Source organism: Bos indicus, chromosome 8, assembly GCF_029378745.1.
Source record: "Bos indicus isolate NIAB-ARS_2022 breed Sahiwal x Tharparkar chromosome 8, NIAB-ARS_B.indTharparkar_mat_pri_1.0, whole genome shotgun sequence".
In the NCBI taxonomy this organism is placed as follows: domain Eukaryota; kingdom Metazoa; phylum Chordata; class Mammalia; order Artiodactyla; family Bovidae; genus Bos; species Bos indicus.
The window spans coordinates 54063739-54077368 of record NC_091767.1 but is presented as its reverse complement, the minus strand read 5'-3'; the positions used below and the strand labels follow the sequence as shown (position 1 = coordinate 54077368).

Below are 13630 nucleotides of genomic sequence, written 5' to 3'. Positions count from 1 at the left end.
AGAAAGACATTAAAGTGAAATTCTTTCTAGAAGACTAAAACATGTTGTACCTCTGACTTGGCACTTCTTCCATTCTGGAGAACTTTTTTGATAATGGCTTTCATCACAGAATGATCTAAAGTAAAATAAATTGAAATGAGTATTTATTTCCCAATGAGTGGCTATTTCCATTTAAAAACAAAAGCCAACAAATTACTGCTTTTCCCATAAAATTAAATATGAAATCTACATTATATAATATATACCAATTTTTCCCTTTGTATATTCTAATTTCTTCCTCAAAACCTAAGATGCCATCTTGCAGACTGACCCCAGTGGCTACTATTTGGGTAGCAGCAAAGGTCAAATTTAAACACTTCGCATCTAAAGTGGCATTGGGTACCTTTGAATAGAAAGCAGAGTCTGAGAACTGTCCAGACACTCAGATACCTCAAAGGTATCTAAAATATCAAACCAAAGTCTCGATATTCCCTCAAAAGCTGCTCCTCCCATCAGCCCCCTTCTAAGTGGTACCATTCAGTTGTGCACATAATCATCAAGGACTTGACTCTCTGTTAATACCTCCTTCATACCCCACATCTAATCCATCTGCAAAGCTTGTTAGCTACACCCTCATAATACAATCTGAATTCAATGGCTTTTCACTTGCTCCAAACTTCCAAGCTAAGCTAAGCCATAAACATCTCTCATTTGGATCACTGAGACAGTCTCCTAACTGGTCTCCCTGTTTGTCTTTGCCCCAGCCCCCCAAGTCTATTCTCTATGCCAGGGTCATCTTATTGAGACATTATTTAGATCATGCCTTTTTCCAGTTTAAAACACTCTACTCTTTTAGAATAATCCATCTGGTCCCATCACTTCATGGGAAATAGATGGGGAAACAGTGGAAACAGTGTCAGACTTTATTGTGAGGGGCTCCAAAATCACTGCAGATGGTGACTGCAGCCATGAAATTAAAAGACGCTTACTCCTTGGAAGGAAAGTTAAGACCAACCTAGATGGCATATTCAAAAGCAGAGACATTACTTTGCCAACAAAGGTCCGTCTAGTCAAGGCTCTGGTTTTTCCAGTGGTCATGTATGGAGGTGAGAGTTGGCCTGTGAAGAAAGCTGAGCACAGAAGAATTGATGCTTTTGAACTGTGGTGTTGGAGAAGACTCTTGAGAGTCGCTTGGACTGCAAGGAGATCCAACCAGTCCATTCTAAAGGAGATCAGTCCTGGGTGTTCTTTAGAAGGACTGATGCTGAAGCTGAAACTCCGGTATTTTGGCCACCTCATGCGAAGAGTTGACTCATTGGAAAAGACTCTGATGCTGGGAGGGATTGGGGGCAGGAGGAGAAGGGGACGACAGAGGATGAGAAGGGGACGACAGAGGATGGCATCACTGACTCGATGGACCTGAGTCTGAGTGATCTCTGGGAGTTGGTGATGGACAGGGAGGTCTGGCGTGCTGCAATTCATGGGGTCGCAAAGAGTCGGACACGACTAAGCAAATGAACTGAACTGAACTGAACTGATGTCTTTACCCTGGCCTTCATGACTTTACAAGATCAGGCCCCGGCTAGCTCCTTGACCTCATGGCATACCACACTCTTCCTCACTCAGTGCTCTGGCTATGTTGGCCTCCGTGCTTTTCCTTAAATATTCCACCCACCTACATGCTTGCATCCTCATTGTCCCCTTGTCCTGAAATGTGCTTTCCCCAGATCTTCCATGGCTTGCTCCTCTCTTCATTCAGGTCTCCACTCAAACATTACTTCTCTGGTAAAGTTGTCCCCTAGAAAGCATATTCAATGTAGGCCTACCTGCCCTCCTCACTCCCTTTACATTAAGATATGTTTTTACTTCCTACTATCTAAAACTATACTCCTCATCTGTTTACTCATTTCTACCTGAACTCCTTCAGTAGAATGTAAGCTCCATGAGGGCAAGACCTTGTCTGTCTGGTTCAGGGCTTTATCTCTGGTTTAGTGCCGAAACCCGTATCTGGTACACAAAAGGTATTAAAAAATTTTACTTGTTAAACTGACAAAGGAATAAAGCACTTGTTCCAAGAATTGCACAAGAAGGAAATAAGGTGCTTGGCAGAAGCAAGATTACCTAGGTTCACCTTCAGAGTAGAGGTAAGAATGATTTACAAGTATAATTCACTTTAATTAGTAAATTATCTGCTGAAAACATAAGGGAAATGCAACATTTGGAAAGTGCAGCTGACCTTGAACAACACAGGTCTGTACTTTGTGGATCCAGTTACACAGATTTTTTTCAGTAAATATATACTACTGTTCTATTTGATCCAAGGTTGGTTGAATCCACAGAGGCAGAATCACTGACTGTAAAGTTATACCCAGATTTTCAACTGTGCGGGTCAGCACCAGTAACCCCAAGTTGTTCAAGGGTCAACTGTGTGGTTAAACACGTTAGTTTTTTTAAATCGTCAATACATTAAAAAGTGCTTTTGTTTTGCTATTTAATCAATTAAAAAAAAAGTGACCACATACCAACAAGTGGATTTTTTCTTATATCCAGAACAACCAGAGTTCTATTGGTTTCAAGGGCTTTTAGTAAAGCATTTGCTCCTTCATTGGTGAGGCCACACTGCTGCAGGTCAAGTGCTTTTGGTGAAAGACAAAAAGGTCACTTGCTAACTATACAGATTAAACACACAGACAATTCTCATTTTCCCACATGTGGAAAAGTCCTGCATAAAAGCAGTCATAGCAGGTTTGTAATTTGGGGTACTGAAAAAAAACATAAAAATATATGAACACACACATCCAATTTAAAAACCTCTTCTTGGATGTACAATGATTACCCTGCATTTAGTACCAATAAATCATCCAGCATATTTTATAATTACAGAACTGAAGAATAAATTGCATATAACCTCTGAGCACAAAACAAAACAAAATGAATCTCAGTTCATAATGAACAAGGGTAGTGGAAGTGAAAGTTGCTCGGTCATGTCTAACTCTTTGTGACCCTATGGACTATAAGTCCATGGAATTCTCCAGGCCAGCATCCTGGAGTGGGTAGCCTTTCCCTTCTCCAGGGGATCTTCCAACCCAGGGATCGAACCCAGGTCTCCCACATTGCAGGCAGATTCTTTACCAGCTGAGCCACAAGGGAAGCCCAAGAATACTTGAGTGGGTAGCCTATCCCTCCTCCAGCAGATCTTCCTGACCCAGGAATTGAACCAGGGTCTCCTGCACTGCAGGTGGATCCTTTACCAACTGAGCTGTCAGGGAGGGCAAGGGCAGTAGTGGCACTGTAAATCTCACAAGCAAAAACTGGTATAGCTCAGAAACTGCACTGCATTCTATTCATCATCATCTTGAGTTCCAAATCACTCTTGAAACTGGTTAAAAGGGGAGAACAAAGTAGAAAAAGTATAATAACTGCTTTAGAATAAAAAAGACAAAGAAGTCTAAGAGGATACAAATAATAACAAATTCAAAGAATATGTGAATAGAAAATACATGCCAAAAACCTCTCATGAAAGGATGTTGGTCAACACTTTCTGTAAAAGGTCAGACAAAATCCAGGACAAATGATCATGAATTCTAATAGCTCTGGGGCTGAACAACCTATTCATTTAAACCAAAGTTATCATCAGTACAAAAGCATAGGTATTAAAAAATACTAAATGAAAGGAAACTATCATCAGTCTTTTTCTAAAGTGCTATATGTCCCTGGGTTGGGAAGATCCCCTAGAGGAGGAAATTCAACCCACTTCAGTATTCTTACCAGGAAAATCCCATGGACAGAGGAGCTTGAAGGGCTTCAGTCCGTGGGGTCGCAAAGAGTCAGACACGACTGAGCAACTGACCACAGCATATATACTATTACATTAAAATAACTGGAGTCTTTCAAAACCCCATGACACACAGAAATAGCAAGGTCAGACATGTGGATCTGACAGGATATGATGCAATCCTTACAAACTCTTACAACAGACAAATGGACACAGGGTATAATTAACCAACTAGCCAAATTAATATAAACAGTCCCTAAATCTCACTAGTAAATCAAATGAATACAAACTAAAATAAAATGTGATTATTCACCTATCAGATTAGGTCATCATGTAATAAAAGCTTTCAGAATCAGTATGCCCTTTTGATTCATCAACTCTCTAAGAATTTAACCAAAAGAAATAATCAGAGATATAAACCAGGATGTGTATGAGAACTGTAACTGAAAAATGGGACACAGCTTATATACAAGAGTGAATAAGCTATGTGACGTATTTATATAAGGGAACACTGAACAGTCACTAAAAATGATGCTATAGATGTAAATTATTGACTTGTTAGGATGCTCATACTTTATTAACTGAAAAAAGTCACATAAAAAAGGGAGAGGTCTTCATTTTTGTAGTTTTACAGATTTTAAAAGTGCTGTAAGCCAGTGTTTGTGAGGGTTAAGCTACAAATTGGCACATTTCTGAATGGCAGTTTGGCAATGTGTACCCAAAGTATTAAAAATATCTCACACTTAGTCATTTCACTTTTAGTAACTTATTCTACAGAAGTAATCCTGATGGACACAGAGATGTATATACAACGTGTTCACATTGTTTCTGATAGGGAAAAGCAAATTGTCTAAATCTAATTGCAAAGAATTGATTAAACTACAGGACATCAATATGATGGAATACTACATGATACATCATTAAGTGAAAAAAATAGGAATATGCAATAGCAAGTATACAACAGTCTATTTTTGTAATCCCTAAGTGTATAAATACATTTATAGAAAGAAAAAAAAAAAAAAAAGAGACTGAACATATATACACCAAAATGAATGGTGATTATGCCTGGGCATTAAGATTACAGGTAATTGCTCTCCTGTTACTCTGTATTTTCCATAAAGAATATATGCAACTCAGAGAAAGTTTAAAAGTAAAATAAAAGCTATTGAAAAAAAATGAAATTAAAAAAATTAAAATCGTATGGCAACAGTATCATGCCCAAAGCTAAGCACATCTAGTATGAAAAATTCAATATATTCAAGTTTAGAATTTACCTCTAAGCCATAAATCCTCACTAAGAGATTCGGCAAAACCACTTGCACCAAGGTCCCCAATGAGCGTGTTGCAGTTCAGAGTGATGCGCCTCAAACCAGCCATGCAGTCGAGATCGGGTCTCCTGTAACGAAGACTCTCGGCCCAGGTTTCTTCATGCCTTCTGATGGTCTGATACTTCACAGGTTGAATGGGAGGAAAGTAAGTCACTTGAATGAACAAACAGCATATGCCTACTGAGTACAGCTTATTATGTCAGAGATTTATACACATGTACGTGCCAAGCATATATGACAGGAGAAGTTAAACAGTCAATTCTGCTTTAGGGATTCAGTGACCCAGATTTAAGTCTGTCAGTGATCAGACTCTAGCCACTGGATGACTGTTTTTCATTAGCTATATAAAGTTTGACAATTCATTTACAGTCTATGAATTTTATTTCCCTTATTTGCCAACCCAGGGAATTAGTTCTAAATTCCGTCATTGCTGAGGCTCTAAATTTTATCATTCTGTCTTCCAGTGGTCTCCAAACACTTGACTGGGCACCCTCTAAGAAAAAATTTTAATATGCATCTTATTTATTAACAAGTTACATACATGAAGTTCTATACATATAATTTGTGTACACTGTAAATGACACAGATATTTTTTAAATGATACAAAAGTAAATGGGTTCTAATATCTTCTTCTAACTTCTAAGGTATTACTTTAAAAACTATATTTACAAAATGGATCTCACATACTACTTCAGGTATACACACCAACTTTAAAGGCCTGGACTATGCAAACTCAGTTTGATGTGCCTTGATGTGCCGAGAATTTGACATTTAACCACTAGCATTATCTTAAAGACATTCAGTTCTTTATATACATAAAATAAATTTTGTTAACAAGGAACTCTGACTTTAAAGGAAAAAATCTTATTACATTTTTGAACAAGACTCAAAGTTCCTCTGATACTCTAAAAGAAAAATCATTAGTGTCATTTTTCTATTAACAATAACTACACAGTGCTTATTATGTGCCAGGCACTATTTATCCAAATGAGTTCATTTAAACTTCATAACAAAGCACAGAGGTTAAGCAATTTGCCCATGGTCATCAGCTATGAAACTGGGAGAGATGAAATCTAAACCTAGGACATTTGGCTTCAGCACACAAGCTCGCCATCATTTTCTATCCCAGGGATCAATGGATTTGCCCTGTATAGGTGCAAAACATTTTTAAATGTTTATAATTGAAATTAAAAAATTTTCAGCTTTGTGGGCCATACAGTTTCCGAGGCAACTACTTATCACCATGGGTGTAGGGTGAAAGTAGCCTTAGTTACCATGCAAACAGTGGGTGTGGCAATGTTCCACAAAGCTTTCTTTACAAAACCAGGGGACGGGCTGGATTTGGCCCCCCAGCCATAGTTCACCTATCCTTGATCTGTACCATCAAAGCATTAAAAAGGCTTCATGTCAAATTATTAAATAATTTTAGGCCTAAACACAGTAAATATAACCACTATAAAGTTGTTAAGGCAGTATTTCTAAAACTATATTTAGAGAGCTCTGAAGTAGTAATTTTTATTAGTTTATAGACTATAGCAGCTAATAAACACTTCATTTATTTAAGTCTTGAAGACTATAATGACACAGTTTCTTCACAGTATTACAATAAATGTTTTCAATAACTAAAAAGACATAAAAGTATTTAAATATTATTATGTAGTATATATTAAATGTCTTATTTCTAAGATTAAGTGGACTATCTTTACTAAATGGAAGAATCTCAAACTGAAAACTGGTCATATTCTTTCAACAAAACTAAAGCTGCACTCACACGTATCAAAAGACAAAAATCACTGCCATTTGTAGCAAAAAATTAATGTGCTTCAGTCACATATGTTTTCATGAAAGTTTAAACATGAAATCACCTTTAAGATCTTGGCCATGTGATCTGCTCCCTGCCATGTCAGATTACACCCCGTGAAGTTGATTGTCTTAAGAGTGACAGAGTTCTTTATACCTTGACAAACAACTAAAAGAAAAAACAAAACAAAACAAAAAAAGAAAACCACACACACAATAAGATGAAGAGCCTATACATTGGTCAAACTTGACTTATTTGCTTTTCTTGAGTCAATTGGAGGTTTATAGCTAGATTCTTAAAATCACTGTTGCCAATCTTCCCCAATAGGTAACTGACTGATAGGTGCATTCTAAAATAAGTCATAACGAAGTGCTAAAGTGTTCCAGTTTACAGCAATAGTTTAATTCTGCTGCTGCTGCTGCTAAGTCGCTTCAGTCATGTCCAACTCTGTGTGACCCCATAGATGGCAGCCCACTAGGCTCCCCCGTCCCTGGGATTCTCCAGGCAAAAACACTGGAGTGGGTTGCCAGTTTAATTCTACTTAGATACTAAAACTGAATACACTGAGTACTGAAAACTTTATTCCTCACCACTCAGTTAAGTATTATATACCTTTTAAGACACACGGGAAAAAAGAAAAACCTAAAATGCATAAGACTCTTACTTTTATTTCCAATGCTATATCCCAATTTTCAATCAACAATTTAAATGTCAACTATAAACTCAGAATCTTATTAGGTACTATGCAATATAATACAGTAATATAAGATAGACGATCTCAAACTCTGTTCCCTGAAATTGAAATGCAGCCCACCTTAGCCCTCCAGGCCAGTACTGGGCACAGTGAACACCCACGGATGCTTAAGGACCCCAGCAGTCACCTTCTTTGTGATTACTTCCATGATACACCCCTGCCAACACTACTGAGTTTGCTCGCCTTTTAAATGCTCTTACAGTACTTTGAATATATCTCCTACTTTAACACATTCCGCAGTGCATTATAATTATTACTGAAGATGGATGTTTTAGCCATTTAAAGATACAGATTTTTTTATGCTCTTGACATCTTGCTATTTCCCTTCCCATAATATTTCTTAAAGAGAAACCACAAAAATATAAACAAACACAAAAAACAGAAAATACAAAATGTGTGGTTTGGGGCTTAATGCAAACTGAAGTAAAAGTAGTGCTCAGAGTACCCAGCATGACAGACTTCCGTGGTACAAATGAGAACGGACCACGGTACGAGCAGATATGGGAAACAATCCAGCCGGGGCCAGCACCAAGGAAAGGTACACAGGACTCAACGTGGTGTGCAGTGAATCACAAGACCAGTCTGATGGGAAGACTCAAGACTGACACTCACTTTCTAAACCTCCATCTCCAATCGGACAATTCGCAAGAGACAGGTGCACCAGAGTGGCCGATTTATTCAATCCCTTTAATGAGGAAAAAAAGTTCAAAATTTTATTGGTTTAGTTTCCCCCCAAAGCAACTATCAAACGTTGGCAGGACTCGCTGAAGGCTTACCTTTGTCAACATCGTTAAGTCTCTCTCTCTCAGAACTAGCCCGTTTAGCTCCAGGTTCCTTAGCGCACCTGACGCACTTAAACAGCATTTAAGAGCTTTACACAACTGGAAGGTCACGTCTTTATTTCTTATCGCAGGAACACGACTTCTGTAAACTTTATTCCTGTCAGAAGCTAAAGCAAAACTATTGTAAAATGAGTGACTTCAACCATACATTTTATCATCATTAAAAAGCATCCACTCTGGGCTAAGGATTAGAAAAGACTCCTGCCCTTTAAACCCTCTTTATGGATGGACATATGTAAACTCAAAACTTTAACCACATGAGATAAAGAAAGATAATCTATATGTACAGAGGTTCCTATGGAAGCAAAAAGTTATATCTAAGTGATGGCTTCATGATCACCCTGAAGCTGAATCTAGAAAGATGACACTACTTAGAGTTGGACAGGGAGGTGGATTAACTGCAGAGAGCACCCTTGTGAAGACATTCAAACCGGATACCTGCTGGGCACTGTAAATACTGCAGGTCGGGATGATAAAAGGCCAGGGGTGCAAGTGGGAGAAGAAACAAATTAAAATAGAGATGTTGTCACTCCACTCCAGTCTCAGGCCACCACTGAGCTGCTTTCTGCCACTATAGATTAGTTTATTTTCTGGAGTTTTATAGATGAAACTATACAGTAGGTAGTTTTTTTTTTTCTCCTGGTCTGTCTTTTCTCACTCAGAGTAATTATTCTGAGAAACCTGTATGCAGGTCAAGAAGCAACAGTTAGAACTGGACATGGAACAATGAACTGGTTTAAAATTGGTAAAGGCATACATCAAGGTTGTATATTGTCACCATGCTTATTTAACTTATACACAGACCACATCACACTAAATGCCAGGATGGATGAAGCTCAAGCTGGAATCAAGACTACCGGGAGAAATATCAATAACCTCAGATATGCAGATGATACCACCCTTATGGCAGAAAGCAAGGAGGAACTAAAGAGTCTCTTGATGAAGGTGAAAGAGGAGAGTGAAAATGCTGGCTTAAAACTCAATGGCATCAGGTCCCATCACTTCATGGCAAATAAATAGAGAAGCAATGGAAATAGCGACAGACTTCATTTTCTTGGGCTCCAAAAACACTTAGGATGATGACTACAGCCATGAAATTAAAAGATGCTTGCTCCTTGGAAGAAAAACTATGACAAAGCTAGATAGTGTATTAAAAAGAAGAGACATTACTCTGCTGACAAAGGTCTGTCTAGTCAAAGCTATAGTTTTCCAGTATTCATGTATGGATGTGAGAGTTGGACCATAAAGAAGGCTAAATGCCAAAGAATTAATGCTTTTGAACTGTGGTCTTGGAGAAGACTCTTGAGAGTCCCTTGGACTGCAAGGAGGTCAAACCAGTCAATCCTAACGGAAATCAGTCCTGAATATTCATTGGAAGGACTGATGCTGAAGCTGAAGCTCCAATATTTTGGCCATCTGATATGAAGAGCCAACTCATGGAAAAGACCCTGATGCTGGGAAAGATTGAAGGCAGGAGGAGAAGGGGACGACAGAGGATGAGACGGTTGGATGGCATCACTGACTCAAGGACAGGAGTTTGGGCAAACTCCAGGAGATAGCGAAGGACAGGGAAGCCTGGCAAGCTGCAGTCCATGGGGTCGTAAAGAGTAGGACATGACTGAGCGACTGAACAACAACAATTATTCAGGCTGTTGTGGATAGCTCATTCCTCTTAATTGCTGGGTGGTATTTTGTTGTAAGGACGTGCTACAATTTATAAACCTAGTGATGGACACTTAAGTTGTTTCCACCTTGGGGCTACTGAAAATAAAACTGCTTTGAACATATGAATATTAAAAAAATAAAATAATAGAGATGTTGGCTGAAGCAAGTCTGGGAGACAGTATGGCTTTTATACCATAGGTCTGGGGCTACGCTGGCTCAATAAGGGTGCCACTGCTGATTAGAAAAAGGAGCCCCGCTGCTGAAGGACCAGTTAGATAAAGGGAATGATTAGAAAAAGAATCCTCCCTCAGGGCCAAAGAGCCCCATGAGGCTTGGCAGAGCACAGTTCAGATTTCATCCCTCTGTGCAAAACACAAGCTGTGCAACTAACATGCAATAATCCTGTGTGGGAAAGCTATTGCAAGCACTGTTTTAAACATATCTTTTTATTTTAGAACATCACTCAAGCTGAGTAGGCAGATGGACTTAGAGAACTAAGCCCAAGTGTAGCAAAACCACCTAAGTGCTTCTGCAATAGTCCAGGCAAAATGTAATAATATGGATGAAGAAGCAAATTTAGGAAGAGGCCAAAAGCTAGACCCACTGGATGCAAGACATAAAGAAAGTTCAGTGAAGGAACTATAAGAGAATGCTTTCTGCCATATATTTTTCTTATATTCAATGCAAAATATTAGGGAAAATTAAGTACAGTGGACTTTAAGGTCCCTTTCAGCTGTAATTTCTTTTGATTTCTAAGTTATTACTCTGGTTAAGTAAGTACCTTCAGAGGTAAGGAAAAGTTCCTACACCTGAATGGGATGCAGAGAATAATCTGACTTCCTTTCACCAGGGGATGAGCTGAGCTGTCCTTGGAGAAGAGTTAACAGATGGTGTGAACCCCAGATCCTAGAAAAGGGCCAGGTACATGATAAGCATTCAAGTTTTTAAAAACAAATCATTTCCTCTCCTAGATCTACACACATCTCCTCTGCCAGCTACTTTCTCTCATTCATAAACATTCTCAGATGTGTCCACTTAAAAAACATCTCAGAACTATAACTCATTGGATCTTCTTTGTGCATAACCTCATGCCTTCAAACATCTGTCCTCCCCAAAACCCAGATCTATACCTTGGGCCCAGGCCTGTTTACCAGTTGGCTCTAAAGCACTGAAGATGAAGTAACATCCTCTCCCCATCCCCACTCCCTTCCTACTGTGCTCTGTATCTCTCAGAAAGATGTGGCTTTTCACCCAAGCTTGCTGCCTTCCTTTATCTAACTGGTCACTAGGTCCCACCCATTCTGAATCACTGATCTCTAAAATCCAGTCCAACCATTTATAACTTAATTTGGACCCTTAGATTCAATTCATCTGCATCCAATTAACTGCCTTTCACATGGAGATCAGAGTGAGTTTCTAAATCAAAAGTCCATCTCATTGTTCTCAGTGTTTCCCACAGACTTCAGCATAAACAACCAACCTTCTGACAGGACAAACAAAGCCCCTTTCTGTCTGGCCCCACGATATTTCCAGTATCAACTCTCATCTCTTTCCCAAACCCTGAGTTCCACTCCGGTACATTAGTTTTGCCATATTTTCTTATATTTCTCAACCTCTGACACAAACTGCTCCCTCCTGCCACCCCAGAAGCTTCTACATATCCTTAGAGAGGATGGTACCGCCTCCAAGAAGCCTACTCTGAACCTTTTCTTCCAAGATTCTGTGCTTTGCACAGGGGAAAGGTGGAGGGGAAGGATAAATTTGGAGCCTGACATTAACCTATGGTGCTGCTGCTAAGTCGCTTCAGTCGTGTCCAATTATATATAAAATAGATAAACAACAAGAACCTACTGTATAGCACAGAAAACTCTACTTGATAACCTGTATGGGAAAAGAATCTGAGAAAGAATGGAGATATATATATATATATGTATAACTGATCATTTTACTGTATACTTGAAACTACAATAACACTGTAAATCAATTATATGCTAATATAAAATAAAAAATTCAATTTAAAAAATCCTATGCTCTGTAACTCCAGAACTCACTCTTTCAGAGTACTGACTACAGCGCTTGTATCTACCTGCTGCCTGGTAGAAGGGGAGATCACCCAGGGCAGGAGATGACTGAACTCATTCATGTGCAAGGGTACTTTTACACACATAACCTGCCTAAATCTAAGAACCCATGGAAAAAGTGGTTTTTAATGTCATTTTACAAGTGTGGAGATTGCAGTTGAAAAGTAACCTGCCCAGGAAACAGACGGTATAAGCTCTGGAATTCAAACCCTAAGCTCTCTTCACATTTGTGCTCTTTCCACTATGTGATACAACTTTTTTTTTTCTCTCTTTTCTGAGTCCTGTCTCAATCAAAAGGAAATGAAGCTGGGATGTATCAACTTCCTAATCTCTTTGTTCTGTACAAAGCAAAGTTATTCAATAGACCAGGTAACATCTGTCGAACAATTAACAATGCTCCAAACTGTGCATTAACAGAAGTGAATCCTGCAACCACCACAGACACGTGAAGCCCACGTAAACAGATGAACACAAAGATCCTTAAGGCACTCGACCAGGGTCGCGGAGCCTGCAGAGTCCTAGGCCGCATGCCCCATCTCCTGTACACACAAGGGGCCCTGGGCACCCTTCCAGTACCCAGGCTCCACCTTGCACCATCTAAACCTCCGCCTCGCAGCGCGGATGGGGGGCCCTGAAAGACGGAACTACAAACCTGTTTCGCCAAGCCACGGCTGGAAGAAGCTCTTGATGCAAATCAAGGGCAGATCTTTATCATTCTTAAGGGTGCTCAGAAGCGGCGCCCAGTCGGCCACGCGGAGGCGGTCGGCGTTGAAGTCCAACACGCCCTCCCGCAGACAAGCGCGCACTGCGGGCAGCGGCACGGAGTCCTGCAGCGCGCACAGGTACTCATAGTGCGAGAAGAAGTCGGCCGCGCTGTCGCGGCGTAGCTTCACCGAGTCGATCATGGCCCGAGCGCGGCCGCGGGGGACGCAGGCTGCGGACACTATGCCCGCAACCTGCCTCGGGGCCCCGGGTCGCTACCCGGCTCCTGGGCGCCCACCGCCAGGCGGCTCCTGCCGCTCAGTGTGAGCAGGAGGGGCGGACCCGCCAGAAGACTCAGCGCCCCGGGCCCCAGCTAGGTCGCCCCCTAGATGCCGCGTTTCCGCGCTGCCTCCCGCCCCACGGCACCGGCCGTTGACGCCCGCCTCATCGCTCTCCGCGGCGCGGGACTGCGATTCAAGCAGGCAGGCGGGTGCACGGATACGTCAACGCGCTCCCCGTGCGTCATCACGCAGGCCCCGCCTCCCGTGGGGACAGTGCCGGCGAATCAGGGGCGGGAGCTTCAAGAAGAGGGCGGTGCAAAAGTAGGTGGTTTAGGGCATTCGGGAATTACAAAAAGCGTTTACTGGTCCAAATGAAAGTGAGATATGGTTGTATCAACGCATTTTACAAGGTCTAAACTCCC

The 13630-nt window shown here is 40.6% G+C and overlaps 1 protein-coding gene across 2 annotated transcripts in view; it reads right to left on the bottom strand.

The window, feature by feature from the left end:
- CEP78 (centrosomal protein 78) overlaps window positions 1-13400 on the bottom strand; it is a 35189-nt gene extending 21789 nt beyond the window's left edge. Inside the window, exons 1-7 of one of the 2 annotated variants that reach the window (XM_070794689.1) lie at window positions 12878-13400; window positions 8414-8586; window positions 8250-8322; window positions 6948-7051; window positions 5029-5203; window positions 2502-2615; window positions 51-115 (exon numbers count right to left, since the gene is read on the bottom strand). In XM_070794689.1, the coding sequence (XP_070650790.1) occupies window positions 51-115; window positions 2502-2615; window positions 5029-5203; window positions 6948-7051; window positions 8250-8322; window positions 8414-8586; window positions 12878-13130 (957 nt within the window). In that variant the 5' untranslated portion in view covers window positions 13131-13400. The remainder of the gene's footprint in view (window positions 1-50; window positions 116-2501; window positions 2616-5028; window positions 5204-6947; window positions 7052-8249; window positions 8323-8413; window positions 8587-12877) is intronic. The other variant, XM_070794690.1, reaches the window with a different exon arrangement.
- Between the last annotated feature and the right edge of the window lie 230 nt (window positions 13401-13630).